Source organism: Neolamprologus multifasciatus, chromosome 17 (assembly GCF_963576455.1).
Source record: "Neolamprologus multifasciatus chromosome 17, fNeoMul1.2, whole genome shotgun sequence".
Classification (NCBI taxonomy): domain Eukaryota; kingdom Metazoa; phylum Chordata; class Actinopteri; order Cichliformes; family Cichlidae; genus Neolamprologus; species Neolamprologus multifasciatus.
In genome coordinates, this window is record NC_140455.1 from 14,318,714 (window position 1) to 14,331,791 (window position 13,078).

The 13,078-nt window shown below is 39.3% G+C and overlaps 1 protein-coding gene across 3 annotated transcripts in view; it reads right to left on the minus strand.

The window, feature by feature from the left end:
• pde4dip (phosphodiesterase 4D interacting protein) overlaps positions 1-13,078 on the minus strand; it is a 97,772-nt gene that overhangs the window by 42,096 nt on the left and 42,598 nt on the right. For 2 of the 3 annotated variants that reach the window (XM_085138323.1, XM_085138320.1), the window contains exons 4-9: positions 11,103-11,213; positions 6,297-6,373; positions 3,062-3,185; positions 2,824-2,975; positions 2,158-2,272; positions 7-42 (exon numbers count right to left, since the gene is read on the minus strand). In XM_085138323.1, coding sequence (XP_084994449.1) covers positions 7-42; positions 2,158-2,272; positions 2,824-2,975; positions 3,062-3,185; positions 6,297-6,373; positions 11,103-11,213 — 615 coding nt within the window. The remainder of the gene's footprint in view (positions 1-6; positions 43-2,157; positions 2,273-2,823; positions 2,976-3,061; positions 3,186-6,296; positions 6,374-11,102; positions 11,214-13,078) is intronic. The other variant, XM_085138322.1, reaches the window with a different exon arrangement.

The following is a 13,078-nucleotide window of genomic DNA, read 5'->3' on the forward strand; positions in this document are numbered from 1 at the left end:
TCCTACCTGCATCTGTGCATGAACTGTGCACTCGTGCTGACACTGCAAAGAAACAAGTGCAATAATGTCACACATAAACCACCAACATGGTTTCCTGTTACTACTTTATAGCTCTCACAGGTCAAAACCTTGATTTTGAGCTACAAAGGCAGCTATCCCCATCAACACCTTCTTTGTCCACCTCATTATTTGTTGATGAGGTGTGTGTTGAGGCTCAGACTGCAAAGATGGTAAAAATGATACATTTGTTCAAATGCAAGCAGAAAAACATAACCATACAGGGGTTTACATGGTCCTAAAAAGGTGCACATATTTTTAGCTTCATGGTGGCGTGAGCTGTCTACCGTGCCAATGTTCCACTGACCCACATGCAGATATAAAAACAGTTTCATATCTTACTGGGTTGACCTATCTGCTGTTTGAGCCAGAACACTTAGGACAAAGTGACAGAAGATGAGAAGGGGGGTTGAGGCAACCAGTAAAGAATTTAGACCAGGACTGTCTGGATCACAGTCAATGTCTGGAGTCCGTCTACTAAGCAAAAGACCTTTGGATTTTTTGAAAGATGGAAAAACGTTGGAAAATATTTAATATTCCATATCCAAATATTCAATGCCATTGGACCATATGAATGGGGAAAAATGGATAGTTGTAATGCTGTGATATAATTCAGAGGCAAGTCCTGATTTGAGACAAGCAGTACAATAAAGGGTCGGCAACGTTGTGTGTTGATCCTACACAGAGCCTCAGTGCAATTGTCAGACAGTCATCTACAAACTGTAGCCGTTTACTGTCACCAAGGAATAGTGCCAAACAGCTGGTTGTGGACTACTCTTGCAGTTGTTGCTCTTGTGCAGTTGTTGGTCCTTCAGCCAGCTCGAGTGAAACTGAGAGCTATAAACAAAACCCTGTTGCTCTGTTTGTGTGCCAGCTAACCCAAAGATTGTGCAGAGCTCCTAAGTTGGCTAATTCTGAGACTTTGTTTTTTGCCTGTAGCCTGTCAACCCTTTCTTCTGAGGTGGTTGGATTGGTGCTATCAGATCCTAGCCTGTCAAGTCTGTGTGTCCTGCATTTTTCTTTCCTCTGTCTCTGGTAAAGATTCCAAAGAATCTCCCATCGCTGGTGCTTCCTGACTCAGATCTTGGACTTCTGCCGCCAAAGCCCAAGTTACCCGAGCCAGAGCCAGAGGGTCCAATGTTGCCATAGTCATTATTGTCTCACTCCTTGACCGCCTGACAAGCTCCTCCTCCACTGTTGGCTTCCTGCACGCCTTCCAGTGGGGATAACACTTATACTGGTGTTAGAATCTTTTCCATATCCTCTGCCACCAGGTCGACCCCCAAAATTAAGCCTCTGGTCTGTCCTGCATTTGGGTCAACTATCTGTGCTTCTTTGGTTTGCCCTGAACCCACTTCCAGATCACTCCCTCTGCTGTCCCTGGTCCAACCCACAGAAAATGAGTATCACTTACAAAGACCGTGACACCACAGGTAATTAGCTGCTTGGATATGTGCGCTTAAGGTCTTCTTCTTCCACTTCGTTCTAAATCTAGCTATACCCTTACAGCTGAGGGTGTACAGCTGGGTCAAAACATAGTTTAAAGACCTTCAAGAAACCTCTGAAATAGCACAGAAATGTAAGTCTGCAAAAGTTAGTTTGATTATCACATCTTATAATTATTTTATTTGATAGAGACTGAAAGAAATAAGTAACAGAATTATTTAAAACATAAAATAATTAAATGTCTTTTTTTGTAACTAGTTGTTAAAAATAAAGGATATTTTAGGCGTATTTTACTAACTGTAGGTGCTTCTCAAGTTAGTTAGATAAATAAACAGCTTGTTGATTGTACCCATAATACTTTCTTTAATGTCTCTTTCTTACTGGTTGGGCTCTAGTGACTTAATAAAACTGACGTGAATACTGTGGAGCACTGGGGCTCAACAACACCTGTCTAGTATACCTCAAATAATCACTATGTGCTTTCAGCTGCACATAATAGGAAAATAAATCATTTATTAGGGTCACCTGAACTCTGTCATTTCTTCTTCAGTTTTATAGCAATAAAGTATAACAATGTTTGCAATATTAAGAGTGTGCGTGCATGCATGATCGCCTCACCCTCTAATGTTCATGTAAGGAATATCATGAAAATACCTCATTTTTTCCTCCGTCTTTGTGCAGAGAAGAGGAAGGGTTTTGAAGTCTCACTTCAAGCTCTTTGACTCGAAGATGCAGTGAATGTTTGTCCTGTGTCAGCTCCTCAATCATTCTGGTAAAAAGAAGAAACAGAGACAAGCATTAATGTAGCTAAAGCTGCAGTTTACCCCAGCTGATATGGGGTAAGAGGCATGGCACATCACCAATCTGTTACTTGTCTGCGACAGACCTGAACTCGCAAAGTCCACACAGAAAGACCCCGACCAGATGGTGGAGTTGAACACAGGGCCTTCTTGCTATGAGCCAACAGTGGTAACCACTGTGCCACTATGCACAGGTATTTATGTGCCGCCAAAATGCAGTCACATCAAAAATTGAAAAGCTGGTGTTTTCAGGTGATAAATCATACACTGTGCAATGATTTGTTTTTATGAATTATTTATTAAAACTAGCACAGCACATGTATTTCATTCATTGTACTAAATACTGATTCGCCACAATGATAAAAAACAAAGTGAAATCAATCAAATTAAACATATGGTGAGGTTCATCAAATCCCCTCTGAAAAACTCCAATGCACTCATAATGTACAGTGCAATAAGCTGTTTTACACAAAACTGGGACTTTGGTTGCAAATCTGTGGTTAGCTACATATTAAATTACCTGTCTTTGTCTGTCAGTGGCTGCAAGTTGAGTATTCCACCAGAGGCTTGACTCTTCTCCAACATCTGTTTCTCAAGAGTGAGGTAGCGCTGGGTCTCGGTGTTTGCCAGTGAGGCCATCCGTTCAGCCTCAACTCGTGCCAGCTCAGCCTCCTAAACATATGCATGTTCTCATCAGAATAAATCTAATTTTGCCTGTTAGTATCATGGAACTGCTTAGCCAGTGATACTATCTGTACCTCTTGTAGTAGCCGGACTTTGGTTGCCATGATTTCCTGTAAGTGGTTGATTTCCTCCTGCTGCACCACCAGACGCCGCTGCAACTCTGCTTCATTTTGATTAGACAGGCTCTTTGCCGTCGATCTGTGTGAGTTGAAATGAATAACAATGAATTTGTACAGGAAGTACTAAAATAAAATAATCCCACACATATTCAGCCTTCCTAACCACACCACAGTTTAGTAAAAGTTCAATGGTACGTGCATCATCTTTGAGCTCAGGTCCTCTAGCAGAAGCCTTCAATCCCCATCTTGGCCAACATACTATTCCTAAGTTGTTCTCAAAGTATCTAATGTGTACTATTTGCAAACCTCAAATCGCACACCTTGTCTTTAAAAGCAACATAATTCATTGGATAACCTGTTGCAGTGTCTAAGAATAATTCAGAATGAATAATCAATGATTTTAATATACCACACTGGTTTTACTGGCTAGCTGTTAGCGATCAATCCCAGAGCAAAGGCTCCTTCTTTGCCGTCTTCATCCTGTTCTCTTTCTCTCCCTCCCTCTGCAGTAATGGTGGAGTCAACAAAAAGTTAAATGTTACAGTGAAACAGACTTTACAACCCATTAAAAGGCACACTGATCTGTGTTATTTATAGCAATATTCAAACTGAATACGGGCTGCTGCTGGCCGTTGACAGATAACATGCTTTTGACTTGCTGTCACCTAAACTGGAGCCGTACTATTAAATAACGAAGCCCAATTTGACCAGAAAAGGAATAGAAATCTTTAACTAACTGAACTATTAAAAGAATAAAGAACATAAGCTCCTTGGCTGACAATGTGCGATATGGCAGCAGACTAATGGCATGAAAACTAAAATTAACGAATAATATCTGCTGATCTAGCCAACATTAGCTAACAGAATAAGCAGCCACTTTATAAGTCACAGCATCACCCCCACATCATAAGAACAGTTTGCACATTTGCTATATTTTATGTTGCTGTTTTTTAAATCAGCACGGCTGATTTGTGTCATGAAATGACCTATTCATCTTCTTTCTGCCACAGCAATGCAAGTCTTATTTGACTATATTTGAAACCTTACAAAAACGCTACAAAAATGCCATTTAATAATAAATCATTGTAATAAATCATTATGGTTGCTTAAACATGTATTTCTGGCTAGGGGTTTGATAACTCTGATTTAAAAGCAATGCTGAACTACATTTAGCTGTAACAGTTATTGGTTAGCTTGATTTCTCCCTCAAACTGGGGTTACTCAGTAAACAGTGAGATGACCTTTATAGGCTTAGCAAGGAAAAATATATAAAAATATATTCAGACATATTTCCCATACAATGAAAATAACATTGCAGCTTTATATTGAGCTTTTGGCCAGTAGAGAAAAACCTTTAATACTTTCATTTTATATATGAATATTTTCCCCAAATGTTTACACACATTCCAGTACATCGCAACAGCCTCTACCAGGCTTCTATACTTGGCTTATCAAGAAACTACTCGTGTTCGTTTTGGGCTTTCATCTTTCACTGTCATGTGACTAATTTCACATTGCTCACACTATGGTGGGCCCAGACTGTGGGCAATCATAGAAAATTGTCTTCTAGTTAAGGTAACTAATAGCACCGTTCACTACTGCTTTGAATGTATCATGAAAAGTCTTCAGATTACTACGTATCGTTGCTACTGAATCGCTATCGTTAAACAATCCATGAAAACTCATTGATGAGTAAAAGATTATGGATTTAGCTATATTAGACTCTTTTATACACACATACATACACATTATATGTAATATATATATATATATATACACACACACACACACACACACACACACACACACACACACATACATACATATATAAAGACAAAAACACATTAAATAAATTAAAATTCAGAAGTTTGGAAAGTTTCAAGATGACAGAAATTTGTTCTTATGCCATTCATACTCATATTCTTTTATGCTCTTATTTTATTGATTCTGATTTTTAAGAGTAACTACAGTTGGTTCCTCAAATGTCCGATTTTACTGACAGTCTCATATTGACAGAGGTGTGAAATTCGGGTGAAGTTGGTTTGGGTTAGTGTTAGGTCTTTTACAATACAAGGTGTAAAATAGGAATAAGTGTCATTGCTCTTGGTCCTTGACCCAGTGTTTTATAATTATATTATATTTATATTTTCAGTTTTTGCCTCAGTGTTTCATCCTTTGTTACTGAAATCTTTGTTGTTTTATTTTCTGTGTTTAATATTTATATTCCTCATTTAGTTCTCCCTCTTCTTGATTTCCTGTTTAATAGTCTTTGTTGCTTGTCTAGCTTAATTCATTTCAGCTGTGTCTCATTACCCTCCTGTGTCCACCTCCTTCAGTTACCTCATGTGTATTTAAGACCTCCCTTTGTCTCAGTTCTTTGTTGTCTTTAAGTTTACCTTTTCTTTTTCTTGTCTAAATTATCCACACATGATAACAGCAACAAACTGTGCTGTGATAACAGGAAATGAAAATAATAAAGGCAGCCTTTTCCTGAAAAACATGGACCATCTTTCCCTTTAGGAAATGTGCATCAAATGCACATTAAATGGTGTAATCTGAGGTTTGCATCCTGATCTCAGTATTCTGCGTAGTTTATTGTTTGGAAAGGAGAACGGTTGAAGAAAGAAAGGGAGACAGCTGGCTTGTAAACAGGTGCTGGAGCTCATATAGTTCCCAACTCGGCAAACCATAAAACCTCTGCCCTTTACTCAACCTACTCCCATATTCTAATCACCCTCCCCCTTTAAAAAAACAAAAAAAAAACACCCTTAGTAAGACCCTCACTTCTTCTCCACCTTGTCAGTTTCCTACCCTCTTTGCCCTGAATCCCAGAACTCAGAGGGACTTCACAAGCATTTTCGTGCTGAATCCATGCATTCCTTAGAGCTTAGTTTGTGTTGTGATAGCTAGGTTAGTCTACAGGCCAGCAGGCTTGTGTGTGATGAGAGGCCATGGGGTCCTGAGCTTGCCTTGGCGCTGACGTACTGTTGGACTCATGGGAAACAAACTAGTGATGAAAGGAGCGTTTTTGTGCTTCGCTCAGAGGTTTCCCTAAAGGAATTTCAACAAATCTGTGCATAAGTAGTTGAGTATTCGAAACCGCTTTGAATTTTAAAATGGTTACAGGATGCTAGCAAATTATTTGTTTGATAACAGTGGAAACAAAAAGTACGATTTTGCAAATACTTACTTTGCTTTGTCCAAAAGCTCTTGTTTCTCCTCGAGTTCCTTTTTCAGACTCTCAACTTCAACCTTGAGTTCAATATTCTGGAAGAAAATCATAGAAGCAGATAAGAACAAACAATAAAAGTTGCAGGTCTGAAATTTCACGTGCATCACATTCAGTGATGGGAATAACGGCGTTACTTTTTTCAGTAACGAGTAATCTAACTAATTACTATTCCCATCGTTACAACGCCGGTACAGTTACTAACAAGAAAATGCGGTCCGTTACTATTTTTCAACAACCAGACAGTTGAAGCTGTGTTCAGCTTACCGCATCTTATATCGGCTGCACGGAAGTAGCTGACTACATAAGTAATCTGGACGCTACAGCTTTAAGCAGCTGCGCGCGCTCCCGCGGACGGTAATCGCGATCACTATCTAGCACAACACCTGGAGCTACTGGGGCAAAACAATCGCATGAGTGCTGCTGTTTGACTGAGGAAGAATAAAGTAGTCGTGGTAAGCCAATCACATGACCACTTAAAGACAAAGCAACAAGGTGATATATACCAGTTTTTAAATTGTGTTGATAGGCCACGTAAAACCAGAGTCATGATAAACAATATAAAGGCAGCGTTTTTTCCTCAATAGTTTCGTCACGTTTACTGTCTAAGGACAGCGCTAGCAAGCACTCTCTCCTTATGAGCAAAAAACCCCAGAAAAAAACAGAGGACGTTTTAGGAGTGACAGAGAGAGAGAGAGAGAGAGCAGAGAAAGAGAGAGAGCAAGTTTTGAGACGTTTAGCTGTTTGGAGTGTGTAGTTAATGTGTTGTCTTGTGTAGTTAGTGTGTGGTGTTGTGGATAGTTTTGTGTTGTGTGTCAGAACAATGAGGCGACTGCTGTCTCCAGGTAGAAACTGTAGACCTGCAGGGATCAGGCTGTGATGTTCTCCTTTATAGTGGACAGAAATTATGTTTTTGGAGTGGCACAAATAATTTGTGTGGCATCTTATTGAATGCAGAACAGCTGATTGTTCTGTAAATAGTTTGAAATGGTTATAAAAAAAATCAAGGTAAAAGGTAAATAGATGCAAATAACTTTGTTGTTTGCAAAACTTGTGCAGAGGATTTTAAAATTGACAATTTATATTTGCATTTAAAGTTATGAAATATGATTCATTAAACATGTTTGTGGTTGTTACAGTAAAAAAAAATATAACTTTTTCTACTCTGATTTTATGTTTTTTGTCTGATTTTAGATCCATTGTGTTAATACAGTATGTCAAAATGAAAACATGACTGTAAATTCAGACACGTGAGATACCAAACAAGGCAAAGTAAATAGTTTTTAAAAGTAAAATGTGGAGGGAAAATCAAAAGTAGTTAAAAATGGCCAATTACACCCTGGACCCCAGAGGGTTAAACGTTTTTTTAAAGTAACGCAATAGTTACTTTTCAAGTAATTAATTACTTTTAGATTTTTTGAAGAAGTAACTAGTAACTATAATTAATTAATTACTTTTTCAAAGTAACTTGCCCAACACTGATCATATTTCATGGACAGACTTTATATTATTGCCAGACTAAATTTTAGGCGCTACATTATTCCACTTATTACCACTTTGTGTGGGTTCTCTTCAAGTACACTGGCTTCCTCCCACAGTCCAGAGAAATGCAATTAGTGGGGTCAGGCTAATTAATGATCCTAAATTGCCCATAGGTGAGAATGACAGAGTGAATGCTTGTCTATATCTCTGTGTTAGCCCTGCGTCAGATTGGCAACCCTTCCACAGTGTACCCTACCTTTCGCCCTATGGTCGCTGGTAGGCTCCTCATGAAGCTAAGTGAAGCAAATGAGTTACCATGACTTCAAGAATTTTAATTTTACTTTTTCACTCTGCTGTACCCAATTTTAAAAAACAAACAAACAAAAAAACAACCCCAAAGTCAGAAGCAGTGATAATTAATTGACCTTATTTCTGCAGTCGTTGTCATTCAGTCAGTACAGCAGTACAGTAGTATGCCACACGAAACAAGCTTCCAAGTCTCACGTGCTATTCAATATCTCTGTAGCTCAGTAGGTCTATAAATAGGTGGTAGAAATAAGAGCACCTGCTGTATATGTCTCCTTCTGACCCCCAAAAGTGTAACATCCACCACTCAACCCCCAAGTACCCAGCAACAACTCTACTTTTAACTTTTAAATCTTAAAGCAGGAACCAACTGGATGAGGACTGACCGTCACTTCACTCACAGTATCCGTCTGCAGTGATTGATGTTTTATGTACACCAATCTGGAATTGCAGTTCAGCACTGCTGCAGTAACTGACACACAACACAGGTGCTGAGCAAAAGTGTTGTTGCTTGTATGTGCAAAGAGATGCAACATAAACACGTGCATATATTGTGCACCGACAAAAACAGTGAAACATGAAGTGGGTCATTGGGTTTATAGCTGCCACAAGAACACAGGTCAAGCAGTTAGGGCAGTTGAAACAATTATTCTCTAGCAGACATGTGGCTCTCTTTAGATATACTGAGCAGCTTCCACTGAGAGCAATGAATTAAAACCTCATTGACTTAACAGTATTTGGATGCTCTTAAAATTCCCAAAATTAACACTGCTGCAGCCCAACAGAAAATCCCACCAAATCACAAATATTTGCTCTAATCAAAATACAATACAAAGTGATGTATTTACTTTAAAATTTTATTCAAAAAACATCAACAGAACAGACTATTGGTTAGAAATGGTTAATGCTACCCAGTTACCCAGTAAATTTAGGTCAGAGTAATAAGTAATATCACAAACTAAACACCTCCTATTATCAGTTTTAATTTACGTTTTAGATAAATAAATACACTTATATGAACATGTAACTGTAAATATGAGTAATTTAAAAATGAATTTGTGCTATTTCTGTGGATCGCCTGCAGTACCTTCATAGGCCACCAGGGGACCCTAGCCCACACTTTGCGACTCACTGCTCTATGAGGTTTACCTTAAAATGTGAAATGCCCTCAAATACCTTAAGTTGTGAGTTTGGAGAGTACAAATAAAACTGAACAGAATTAAATGAATCTGTTTTCAGATAGAAAGCACAGATTTCAAGAGTGGATACGTTTTTAACTTTTCCTTTGTGTTTTAAAATGTCACGCGTTATGCCGGGCTAACACTGTGCGATTTTTGGCCCATTTTGAGCCGATTTTTGAGTCGTGCGACCGTTTTGGCGATCGGCCCGATTTTGGCCTTCATCGTGCGTCGTGCATCGTGTAGTATACGTGGGGTAACGAAAAGCGATTAACACCTCACGACCAGCTCCCGATCATCAATCGCTTGGTCGTGAGGGTGTCGCCGCAGTTTCTCACACTGCGCATGCGCAAACACAAATGTCAGCGAAAAAGACGGCGCAGCACGGCAGTGCAGCGTGTGATCTGGACGCAAGCGATGGAGGCACTTGTAGAACTTTGGAAAGCTCATCCGAGCCTTTTCGATGTGGCCTCACAAAATTATCACGACCACAACAACCGTGAAAATAGTTGGATGGACATTGCTGCTCAATCACAGCTGCTTGATCAATGTTTTTCATTAGCAATTTAGCAAAGTTGATGGCGGTGGTGTGCGTGTCTGTGGGAGTGAAAGACAGAGAGGGAGAGCGAGCGACAGAATTTCTGTTATAACCTTCATTTTATGGACGCACAGTGTGAGCACTCGGGTCGCATCAGAGCATCGGGTCGTATAGTGTGAGACCCTGCATCGTGACCTACGAACTTCTAACCCCTGCGAGTCAATCGTACAGTTTGAGCAGGAGCTGAATCGCGCGACGGACAAAATCGCACAGTGTGAGCCCGGCATTACAGGATTGATGGTTTTCTTTTTGCAAGAAAATAATTTTTTGGGATTTTGACTTTGCTGGAAAATTATACATAACGTTAGAATTAATAGATACTTGCATTAGATACTCGCTGGTGCCAGGTAACAGCAATGACAAGTATTTACTGTGGGTCATAGGGCTGTAGCATATTTGATGAAGCATAAATATATTACAAAAGATTGGTGTGGAAAACAGTGATCACTGTTTTCAGAATCATGTACAGCCCTCTGCTCTCATGCAGATTGATTAGATGAAAAGAAATTACATATTTTTTTTTATTTTGAAAGACTGATTTGTGAAGTGGCAGAATAAGTTTTATTTTAGTATCAAGTATATATCATTATTGAATTACAAAAATTCACCACTTGTCTAATCCATCTAACAGTTTTGGACACTGTAACATTAATTCAATCACAACAACAGTTCTATCAAGGTGCTTTATATTGTAATGTAAACACAAGTCCCAAAAACATTGATGTGGGGATTGAGGGGATAGGGTATACGGAGGGATAGGGAAGGAGGGGGGTGTAATAATATTTCTAGGGATCGGGGCCAAAATGCAAATCTTCAAGTAAAATCCATATATATAAAAATGTACTTAAGTATTTAGTTACTAATCACTGCTGCCAGGGAGAGTGAACAATTTCAATCCTTTTTCTTGTGACCCTTGGTGCCTCAGAAGGTTGAGGCCCTCCTTTATTTCTGACTGCAGCACTGAGACAACTGTAGTCACTCTAAATCAGCTTCACAAGCAGAAATGTTTGACAGACAGTTTGAATGAACTGCTGCAGAGCAGCCTGAGACCTACTGTCAGTATGAGTTACTGTCAGACACAAACCTGCATATCTTTGCATAGCATATAACTCCACATCAAGTGCATGCAAGTACAGAACCTTTGGAATAACTTGCATGCGCGTGTCACAGTTAAATTATACACAGACTGTTTTTCTTACTCACCCACTTGTGCACGTCATCACTGCTCTCCTCAAATTTCTGCTGGATCTTCTCCTCCAGGAAGTAGATACGCAGCTTTAGGCTGAAGTTCTCCTTCTTCAGGTCATTCAGGTGCTGTGAGATAGTGCGGTAACCACGGAAGCCAGAGTTAGACATGATGACAGGTTGCTCCTTTGTAGGGGGCACCGCAGCCCCCCATTCAGTACAGCATAATGTGGGAAAAGACAGGACTGCAGAGAAGCAAAGCCCTGTCTGAAAAATCCAACTGTTCTGATGTTGTATAGCAAAAATCGAATGCTCTAATCTCTCCCGCTAGTACACTTCAATAGACAAGCGCAAGATCAGAGTGCTGGTCAAAACAAAAAGTGGACATGAGCTCCTCGCTGTGTGGATTTGTTACAGAGGGGCTCAGGAGTGGCACGAGAGGGGAGGATGAGGGGATGTTTCCTTTTTTACCACGAGAAAGGCATTACAAGAATCTGAGACAGGAGTGAGTGTGTGCTGATAACTGCTACAATACTGAGCTGCTGTAGAATACCCTTTTACTTGTGTGTGTGTGTGTGTGTGGAGTTTAATTGGGATTACATTAGCCTGACATCAAAATAAAATCTCCTTGAACTGAACTGAATATGGGCATTTGTACATGAGCTACTCTTTGTATGTTCTCCAGTACTGACAAGAGCTGAATGTTTACAATACAAGTGATGCAAAAACATGTGCTCTACTAATACAAGTTTAAGATCCACAACAAATAACAGTTGACTCAAAGCACTTTGGACTACAAGCACACTATGCATTTATCCAGTGTTTTATTCTAGAAACTTTAAGCGCCTTTTCTACCTTACTTCAAAAGCCAATCCACAATCGGCCACAATCTAACATGCATATCTTTCCACAAAGACATATGGAGAACATGCAAACTCCATACAGAAGCTATGAGGTCAGAGTGCTAACCACTACACCGCTGTGCAGCCCAATAGGGGCCAATGTGAATTTCTATTCCATTTCAAATTTACACGGTCATTGAATCGTAAAAAGGCATAACTTGATCATGCACAGTTAAAGGGTGTCCTTTGAAATATGTACCATGCACGTAGGACTTTCACTTTATAACAATATAAGACCAAATTTAATAAAGCAAAATAAAAGTCTGCTCTAATAAATTAAAACAATAAATGAATAAATACATGAAAATGCAGTCTCAGGAGTGAAGTTTTCATCTAAAAAAAGATTCATAGAACCAGAGAGTACCAAACCACAGGGAGGCACTAATGCTCTACCAAAATGTCTAGAACCAGACGTCTCAGAGCGAACTTGAATCCAGAAGCTATTTAAAGAAACCTTTGCCCCACGGCTGTCACTGAGGAATGCTGAAGTGGGAGACAGTGATCACACATGCAGGGCTGTCTGATGCCAGCACTTCAGATGGCCCTGTGCCACACTGACTGACTGCATATTAAATTACATATGCCTGAATGCATGAACATATATTGTGTACACATACATGCACACCACATCTATGCCGAAAAAGGGGACAGCTATATGCAGAATGTTCAAAACCGAAGGCTTTGAACATAAAATGAAATCACTTAGTCAGGGCTATTGAAACTTCACAGGGACTTTGTGCACTTCATTTTAAAAGAACACAGTTCGTTTGAGGTAATGTGTTTCTACTTCTCCTTTGGAGCGTATTTTTCTCCTTAAATCTCAGCTCACACCGCTAAATGGCTGTGTATTTGTGTAAAAACACACACATCTGCTTCTCATAGGGCCCACATCAATCAGTAAAGCAATGATGGCAATGATAGAGTTTCTATTTTTAGTGTTCCTATTTCAGTTACAATGTTATAATAAATGAAGATAAGAATGAAGATAACTGTAATGTGTATTTTTCATTGATGACAATAATAAAAAAGAAATAACATTTTGTACGAGCACTGTAAAAAGTAAGAAGATAAGTTAAGCATTTCAGTCTATTT